Genomic DNA, 10,161 nt, shown 5'->3' on the forward strand with positions numbered 1-10,161 from the left:
AGTAATTAGTTTTAGAAAGCGGTTGCATAAGACTAACAATGCAAATAATGTTCCTATCCAGTAGCTCTAATTCCAACTTTAGCTATTATAAAAAATTAGCAACTCAAACAAAGCTTCCCCAGAGCTCAAAGCCACCAAAGAGGCGTACACAATCAACCAAGGGTCCAACTATTCCATTGAAAAATCCAAAACCAAAATCCAAACCAACCCAACATTTTCTTTTTGGGTGAAATACCAAGGTCTATACAACTAACAATAGTAACTAATCTCCTTGCAAGTTGCTCTTCTTAAGGGTAAAAAGTTGGTCAATAATCTTTTTCCATTCCTAAAAATTGAGAAACGAAGCTCCAACTATTAAATTCTTAAACTATCAAGATTATAGGTTTAGACTTTGATGAGGTCACCACTAACATTGCGAATGATAATTCCAACCGCTAAGGAGAAAAAGCGAATGAACCCGTCAAAATTGAGTATAAAAAGAGCCACTTGGCTAACTATATACCACAAAATGACCCTCCAATTTTCGGGCATACGACTGAAAAAGACAATCATATTTTTTCTGAATTCTTTTTTTCGAACCCATGAATGTTAAATCTCAGCCAGTAGAATTTCACTCAACCAATAATCAGATGAACCAATTTTTGTGGATAAGATTTCTTATTGCATGTCAAAACACAAAACCAACTAATTTACACTAACAGACCTTTCTTCAATTCTCCCTTTAGAAGCTCTGCTACCACAAAGCTTCTCTCCTTTCTCTCTTCCCCAATAATCTTTCACTCTTACTTCATCAAAGGTACTACTTTTCTCCTCATTTTCCCTTAAACTCACTGTTTTTTATGATACTTTTGATGCTTGAATTCTGCTTCTTTTTTTCTGCTGTTTACTTGATCCTATTTGTTGGTAGCTAGGTGAGTTCATGGGTTGTTCTTGTAATTCTTAATGATTTTTGCATATCTTCAGACTTCAATTCATCATTTTTCTTGCGAATTGCTATTGAACTTCATTAATCTCTGTTTTGTTTTTACGCAAATGGGTGAAGTGGATACCCTATATGATATATAGCCAATATAGGAGCTTTGTTGAGTTCATAATTGTTATGAACAAATCGTCTTTATACTAGGGTGTTAGGGTTGTGAGTGCGTAGCGGGAGCAAATTAAAGAGGTAGAGATAGAGAAAAATAAATAGAGTAGGTAATATGTGGCAAGAAAATTAGTAAAAGTAGACAAACAATATTTAACGTGGGAAAAATTCTCAAATAGATGCGAAGAACCCACAACCCAACATATGGAGGTATTGGAATTGCTATGATGGTATCTTATATACTCCCTCTACCCTTTATTAACTTCCTCTTAGGTAGTTAGGTTTATGCACACATTTTAATGATCTCAAGTACTAAAGTGTCAACATATTGGTAGAAAGCAAAAACATAAAGAATATTAATTGAGAGAGATTTTTAATGGAGGGCGAGAGATTTTGTGGATAGGTCCATATTAGATAAGTTTAGCTGGTTAAATTTCCTTGTAAAAAACTGGAAATTGTTTGTGGCTTTCCCGGAAACAAATACATGAAAGTTTGATGGAGGGACTAGTTATTGTGGCACTTTTGATGGTTGTGACTTGTGGTGGTGGTGCTAGACGTTGGGGAGAAAGCAGGAGTCATCCATATATAGATGAATAGTACCAGTGGCTAAGTGATTGTGGTCGTATTTTAGATGGATTTAGTGCTTAGATGTATCATTACTCGCTTAGTGCTTTGCTACGTTAGGTTGTTATTATTTCCTTTATTGGATATAATCTGCTTTGTGATGATGAACATGTTTGAACTCCGATTAGAAGTTAACTATTGACTATGCTAACTTATAGAGAGGAATTAATCCTGTCTTAGTGTCAATTTATATATCATTTTGTTCCATTTGTTATAGTTCAATGTTTGTAAGGCGTCAATATTTGCACGATATGAGTCTGCAAATTGCAATTTGAACACCTTTCTCTTGAATTAGAGTCTTGCACAGATAGATGTCTTATGTGATGATTAGCTTGGCTAATTTGCACGCACTAATTTCTCAGGGCGTATATTAGTTGCAACCGTTCTAGATTAGCTAGTTGTTAGCATTTCGCTGCTTTAAAAGTTATTCTTTCTTCCTCTATTTGTATCTTTCTGTATTGGACCTGTAGGATGGTTAAACCAGTCATTGAGGGGTTTATTGACGAAAAACCAGAAATGCTTCAAATCTTATGCTTACTAAGAGGTCAAGGAGAAGAATTGATCCAAGCCATTATTTGTTTGAAGACTAAAGGGGGATACTGCTGTTGTTTTAGCTTTTGTAATGCAGTATTCAAATTTTCGCAGACCAGACTGGCCCTCAATCCTGTTATGTGTAGCAGTGTAGGTATTAAAACTCAAACATTTTAACAAACTGATGAGTGTACTGTCTTATGTGTAGGATCTCAATGGAGGAAGCTCATTGATGCTCCCTCAGATGGAATGCGCATGATTTCTCCATGACTCGATAGTTTCTAGCTTGGGTGTACAAATGTTGGTTTTATCCTCATAATTTCCTTAGGCATTGAGGTCAGATACTAAAGAGGTGAAGAAAGACAGACAAGTGTTCACAAGAAGGGGGCTCGAATCCCTGCATGGAAAAACGGAAAGTGTCAACTAGTTCAAGGGAGAAATGGGTTCGAGCTTCACCAACGATGGTATTATTACCACTCTACCATTGTCACTCCTTTAGAAAAAGCCAAATAGAAATTTGTTCTCCACCAAACTGACAGAAGGATCTGGTGTGGGGCCAATATCAAGTTGATTTGCCGGAATACCCCTCCTCAAGTGTTCAGTGGAGAACAATTCTCCAGAAAGTCTCACTACTTGGTTAAATACTACTTTATAATCTGTTCTTCATCTGATATTCATATTTTTTTATGATTCATTTTCAGGATAAAGTATACACAACATCAGCTACAGATGATTTGCCAACTGGGAACTGCTGCCTTGTCTGCATGGAAAACCGTGGGTGTCATACAGTTCTCTCAAGAACAAAACTAATGACTAAGTTAGTCAAAAGGAGGAAGTCGGAGGAAGTTTTTGCCATATTTGAAGGCTTGACGGAAGAGGGACACAAACCAACTCTTGTGACATACACTACACTATTAGCTGCCCTTACTGCCCAAAAGAAGATCAAATCTATTCCTTCTCTCATCTCTATGGTGGAAGAGAAAGGAATGAAACCAGACTCGATTTTCTTCAATGCTGCTATTAATGCTTATTGTGAAGCAGCTGACATGAGAGGAGCAATAAAAATATTTTACCGGATGAAGCAAAATGGCTGTAACCCCACGATAAGTACTTTCAATACATTGATGAAAGGATATGGCCTTGTCGGGAAGCCTGAAGAATCATTGAAGTTACTAGAGCTAATGTCAGAAGAGGGGAATGTCAAACCTAATGATATGACTTACAATATTCTAGTTCGAGCATGGTGCAACAAGAACATAAATGAAGCATGGAATGTAGTGTATAAAATGGTGGCCTCGGGTTTACAGCCTGATGTTGTCACCTACAATACATTAGCAAGGGCTTATGCACAGAGTGGAGAGACTAATAAAGCTGAGGCAATTATACATGAAATGCAAAAGAATAAAACTGAGCCTAACGAACGGACATGTGGCATCATCATTAGTGGATATTGCACTGAAGGAAACATGGTTGATGCGTTACGTTTTCTGTATCGGATGAAGGATCTGGGTGTGCTCCCAAATCTTGTTGTGTTTAACACGCTTATCAAAGGATTTTTAGACACTATGGACACTGATGGTGTTGATGAGGTATACTTGTATATATATATATATTAATTTTCTTTTCCACAATCATTTTGTATTTTCCATATCAGTTATGCAAAAGGCTTCAATTAAGTCACACATCCACCATTCTTTCTCTGCATCTAAAGATTGTTTAAGCTACATCCAGGACAGAGGAAATATGTTATATACAAAATATGCTTTTCTACATAGATTTTCTTATGATATGAACCTATTGCTTCTCACAGGCATTGACTTTGATGGAAGAGTTTGGGATCAAGCCAGATGTGGTAACATTTAGCACAATAATGAATGCATGGAGCTCAGCAGGACTAATGACAAAATGCAAGGACATGTTTAATGACATGGCAAAGGCTGGTGTAAAACCTGATATCCACGCGTTCAGTATTCTTGCAAAAGGTTATGTTCGTGCAGGTGAACCTGATAAAGCCGAAACTCTCCTGATGTCCATGGGTGAATCGGGTGTTCATCCAAATGTTGTAATATTCACTACTGTTATCAGTGGTTGGTGCAGTGTAGGAAAGATGGAATATGCAATGCGAGTGTTTGAGAAGATGAATGAGATGGGGGTTTCCCCTAATCTGAAAACATACGAAACTTTGATATGGGGTTTCGGGGAAGCTAAACAGCCCTGGAAAGCAGAAGAATTGCTTCAGAACATGGAAGAAATGGGTATATTTCCTGAAGACAGCACTATCCGGCTTGTTGCAGATGCTTGGCGTTCCATTGGTTTGATAAATGAAGCCCAAAGAGTGATGAGTTTCATAAAACAAGACTTATATTTAACAGAAAAGGCTCAAGGAGCTGAGAAGTCTGTTGAACGTTCAGAGAGAACATATCAAGATCAAAAGATTGAGGGTAATTCTAAAGTACTTCAAACAACTGGGTTCTTTGCAACTGACCAAAAAGGGGAAGCTGCTGCAAATACCAGAAGATGGGTAAGGAATGTATCAGCAGGAAGAAATGTCAGATCTTTTGCTCGTCGATGTGGATTTGGTGTAAGGCAGTATTTTGTATGCCGGAAGAGCTTCCTCAATGAGGTTCATATACCAGGGAGGTTTGTAAATTCATGTAAAGCAGTGGTATAGAGTTTGTAAATTGATGGACAGAGTTGATGGATTCAGTCAACTGACTAGAATTTGGCTGACATGAAGTTGTCATACACAAAACTTGAGCTATTGGAACACTTTCTTGGTAAGGAAACATCTTTTGTGGTTTAGTAGAAAGATTAATTGAGCTTCATGATTCTGGTATCAAGTTCTTCAGAGTTCAATTCCAGGTGATTATACATATTATATTATTTGCAAAAATTTCTGTAAACAGTAAGCACACTTCAAATGCAGATAATTGTAATTAGAAAAAATACTACTGTAATTAGTGAATATATGTTGTTTCCAGGTGCTTTGTTGGATATAAAATTTTGCCTTGTTAGATGTTGATTAAAATAAGCTGGATACCTGTACTACAGGGATTCTTGACAAATAGTCTGTTCATGTGACAAAAAGAAGCATAGTTTGGATTTAAAGCACAATATACCTCTAAGATTATTGTACTTTTCAAGGTGGTGGTTTTTTTTTTTTTTTTTTTTTTTGACTGACTTGGAGATATGTAGACTAATTGAAACATATTTTAACAAATTGAACTAGTTTTTAGGCATGTGCTCCAGGTAATTATTATTTTTATTTATTAATATCTTATTTTGAAATTATCACATTAAATATTACTTTGTTTCGTAGTTAAGACATTAATATAGTAATTTGAAATCATAGGATCAAATCTTATACCATGTATTTTCTAATTTTTATTTTTATTGTATGTGCTTTCAAACACATTTAAGTACTCCTGAGAGCACTATGAAAGCTTAGATGCATTGTCCAAAGTTAATTAAATATAGGAAAAATTACATATGTATACGTAAATATTTAGGGTGTGTTCGACAACAATAGTTGTAGTAGTAACTTTTAGCTGTTAGTTGTGCTCGTAGCTGTTAGTGGTTGGTGTGTAGGTGTGTAGCTGTTATCTGTCCAAGTAGCGGTATAAGATATTGATGTTCGGTAAAAGAAGCTGTCAAAGTAGCTGTTTACAAATAATTAATTAAAAACTCAAACAAAACTTTAATATATAATTTATGCACCACTAAAGCTACCCCAAAAGCTACAAATTGTAATTTTTCACAAACACTACTAAAACACTACTTGTAACAATAAAAGCTACTTACACCACTATTTTACCAAACACTACTATTTTTCTTAATTAGTGTTTTAACCTAGTCAAGACACTAAAAACTACTTAAAAAGCTTGTGCCAAACACGCCCTTAGTATTTAAGAAAAGCACTTACAATCTGGTGAGAAAAGTTGTTCCAAACAATATTTTCACTTGGCTGAAATGGTTGGCTATTAAGACATTGTTCCATTAATTTATATAAATATGAGTAGTCAAACACAAAAGAAGTATTTCTTTTCTAGTGACTCATGGAGTATTTGTTAGCGAGCTTGTTTTATCATACTAAATGGCTTATTTAGTGGATCACTTAATACCAGCAACATCTTAACAGTGAAAAAGCATACTCTTACATATGAAATCTTGTTATCAAAAGAATAAGGAAAATGATATACATAGCCCTTAGGGCTATGTATAAGGTACTATTTAAATTATATTAACTATTTAAATTATACACTGATATGCGTGAAACTTAAATGATACAATTATAGACAAACTCAAGAAGTAAATATTATGCCTAGGGTTTATAAGACAAATCTAACAAAGCAAATCTAACTTTATAACTTATTAACAAATAATTAAGTGAACTTGATCAAATTTAGTCTGCTTTGACCATTACAATCAAACCCCACATATTACAAACACGTAGTTATTGGCCATACATACATACATGACACAGAATCACAAGATAATCAATTAAGGAACAGTAAAGCTTAACTTGAATCACTTGGGTGAGACTCCACCTTATAATCTTAAGTTTAGGGGTCTGAGTACCATAGTCCATAGAGTGAGGATACTTGAAAGAAGATCCCCTTACCATTTCCGCTCTTTCCAAGTATTTGAGCTTCTGGGTTGAACCTTGTGCAAGGACAGCCCAAAAGTTTTCATTTTACCAATCTTAAAAAAGAAAGTCCACCAAGGAGTAGGGACATCCCTTATTTAGTTTAACACCGCCTTGCTTTCATTCCTGATTTCAAACTCATAATACCAGCAAAATTTCAGTTTCACTTATTCCTTTAACATTATACACAATCATTTTAGTACCTAAAATATGTTAGCGCTTATTACCTTATCATTTAAGGTAACTAAAATAGATCCCCAAACAGAGCCAATCTAGTTTTAACACGTTATTTATTATTTATTAAATAACAATGCATATTACGAATATACATCTCCACATTTGCAGCCTTAAACCTTGGTACATCTTCAGTCTCGGTGACAGAAGCTACAACCCTTCAACATGGAGTCAAGCTAGCTATTCAAAATGCTAGTACTCATCTCCACATCAAAGGAGATAACTTCATGGTTATCAACTCCATCAAAGGCATCTAGTCCCCCCTTGACTGATCGCCCACATCATTCAGGATATCTAGATTTCTCTCCACTCCTTTTTTTTTGGACTATTCGACATGTCTACCAGGAAACAAACAAAACAGCAAATTGGATTACCAAAGTTGGACACCTCAAAAATTCTAGTTTTTGTATTGAAAATTGTACTCATTCGGCTCTTCCTTCAGTCCTTGTAAACGATAAGGTTAGAGTTCCCCTCGTGCAAAGGGTCTCCTAACCTTCTTTTTTCTTACCTTTATAAAATAAAATTATATTACAAATACACAAACATTTTTTTTTTTAATTGACCATACACAATAGTAACTCATAATGACCCACAGATCAGTAAAAATGTACTCCCTCCGTCCCATAATATAGTGCCTATTTCATTTTTGGTGGTCAAACTTTAAAATCTTTGACCGAATATTCTCATTTGTATATATAAAAAAACATATTCATGTAGGATCTTGTTAGTTTCGTCTCAATGTGTAGTTTCATAATATCAACTTTTTATATTTTTTATTGATAAGGAATTGAAGATATTAAAGGTCAAAGTTACGTTTTGGAGACCGTGAAAAAAGAAACAAGCACTATATTATGGAACGGAGGGAGTAATATAATTAAATACATCCCTTATTTAGTATGCAAACAACCAAACAAAAACATATCCAACTTAATTCATACAATATTTTGGATCTAATAGACTGATAAACTGATAAACTGCTGAACTTATTGACTTAAAACATCGTTCACTTTTTAATTCCATGGTGATGATCATCCAAGTTTTTTACAGCAGCAAGCCAGGAATCCAGCAATTCAGTTGGTTCAGGGATACCAGGATGCTGCTTCTCATATTTTAATGTCCACGTCCCTATGCTGGTTTTCTCATCCTTGGGTATCACATGGAATTCCCCTGTAAGAGTCTTATACTCATCCAATAAATCGCCTTCAATCACTCGGTATCTCACATACTTCTTCTCTTCATCAATCTCTTCAAGTATACTCTTTGCTACGCAAGACTTCCCACCTAATTAATTAATTAAACCACTAAGGTTAATATACATACATAGGAGTACTTCATATTATATACTTCCTCCGTTTCAAAATAAGTGCAACATTTGCATAGTGTTTACTATTCACAGTTTAAACTTTAATTAGCTTTGGTGATTTACATTTTAGGAAAAACATAGTCATGTGGGATCTTGTTAGATTCGTCTGAATGTGAATTTTTTTAATATCAACTTTTTATAATTTTTACTTATTAATGATTGAAGATATTAACGGTTAAAATAATGCATTGGCAAACGTGAAAACAAGAAGTGTTGCACTTATTTAGAAACAGATGAAGTATATGCTTTTCGGATTTTATTAGTTTATCTATTTTTTTTAGCATAGAGTTTTAGGAGAAATAGGGCATGTGAGTCATATGAGGGAAGTGAAAGTATTAATCTGTTGTGTTTGCGTATTGTATTGAAGTTAATGTTGAGAGCGAAGAGAATAGAGTGAGCAAAACTTTATTGTAAAGACTAAGAAATGGGTAAAAGTAATGATTTTTTTTTATTCGGTAATTTACTGGCCAAGCAGGTTTGACCCTCATGAGGGAGGAGGTAAGAAAGAGATCCCAACCCATAAAGAAACTTCCAGAGACTGGAAAGTGGAAATTCATATCCAGAAGCATAAATCTATCCAAACACCCCAAATATGGGATTGATGAGAATCGAACTCCCGACTATGAGGTTGGGAGGTGGGAGATCCAACCATTGGACTCCCACATAATTTTCAGGTGAAAGCAATGAATGACGATCCAAAAAAAAGTGGGTAAACTAATAAAAATTGAAGGAAGTAGTAATTAGTTATCATGTGTTTGATTAGCAATTACATTGTCAAGTGTAGTTTCTTAATTAAAGTTAGAAAAACTTATTAGGGCCAAGTTTTTGTTCCCCAACCTTTAGAAAAAAATTTAATTCTTTCCAATTATATTGCATACAAATATATATACATAATTCGAAATACCAATTATAATAGCACAAGAATACGTAGATGAATATTTAATTTCAATAAGAGACATAGTTAGAAAAAATTACCTAAAGTGTAGTTCCAAACAGTTGTACAGCCAACTTTGCCGTGGTCTCCCTCATGTAAGTCAACAGCTTGAACAAAATGAGAGGCTGCATGGGACTATACTTTCTCACTCTTATACAACTTTAGAGACTACAGTATGTCTGATATGTCTGATATCTCACCATCCACGCTTTGCACTTTAATTACAGTATGTCTGATATGTTATCTCACGTACAAAAAATAGAGGTGCATATTATAGCCCTTTTATAGGAGAGAGACGCAGCTGATGTAACTATTTTTTTTTAAAAAAACAATCTCGAGTATTTTTGAGGTTTGACGTAATTCTCAAATCAATATATATATATATAAAAGAGGAACTTTTCGGGAGCATAGAGCGCGCCACCTAGGATTGCCACGTTATCTTATTAATTTAGAGATAATAAAATTTAGAGTTTTAGAGATAATAAAAACCAAAAAAAATTATCTTTTAGGGATCTATTATAACTAGGAATCTATTATAAGTACTACTTATTAATTTAGAGATAATAAAATTTAGAGTTTTAGAGATAATAAAAACCAAAAAAATTATCTTTTAGGGATCTATTATAACTAGGAATCTATTATAAGTACTACTCTACTGTATATTCACTCTACGACTATGATTCACATATAAAATCACAAAATAAAATAAAAAAACCTTTATTAATTTAGAGATAATAAAATTTAGA

General features: G+C 34.3%; 1 protein-coding gene and 1 long non-coding RNA gene across 3 annotated transcripts in view; one reads left to right on the plus strand and one right to left on the minus strand.

Moving 5' to 3' along the window:
- The first annotated feature begins 604 nt into the window (after positions 1-604).
- The window catches only part of LOC104902216 (pentatricopeptide repeat-containing protein At5g21222), a 28,748-nt gene continuing 19,191 nt past the window's right edge, over positions 605-10,161 (plus strand). The window contains exons 1-4 of one of the 2 annotated variants that reach the window (XM_010689914.4): positions 637-796; positions 2,448-2,703; positions 2,941-3,828; positions 4,050-5,253. In XM_010689914.4, coding sequence (XP_010688216.1) covers positions 2,641-2,703; positions 2,941-3,828; positions 4,050-4,910 — 1,812 coding nt within the window. In that variant the 5' untranslated portion in view covers positions 637-796; positions 2,448-2,640 and the 3' untranslated portion in view covers positions 4,911-5,253. Of the gene's footprint in view, positions 797-2,447; positions 2,704-2,940; positions 3,829-4,049; positions 5,254-10,161 lie in introns of those variants that run through there. The other variant, XM_057390991.1, reaches the window with a different exon arrangement.
- Positions 7,949-9,650, minus strand: LOC104902215 (uncharacterized). The gene is made up of 2 exons (XR_791346.4): positions 9,457-9,650; positions 7,949-8,399 (listed from the first exon to the last, which is right to left on the minus strand). It is a non-coding gene; the product is annotated as an uncharacterized LOC104902215 (long non-coding RNA).

This window comes from Beta vulgaris, chromosome 8, assembly GCF_026745355.1.
Source record: "Beta vulgaris subsp. vulgaris cultivar EL10 chromosome 8, EL10.2, whole genome shotgun sequence".
Taxonomy (NCBI): Eukaryota; Viridiplantae; Streptophyta; class Magnoliopsida; order Caryophyllales; family Amaranthaceae; genus Beta; species Beta vulgaris.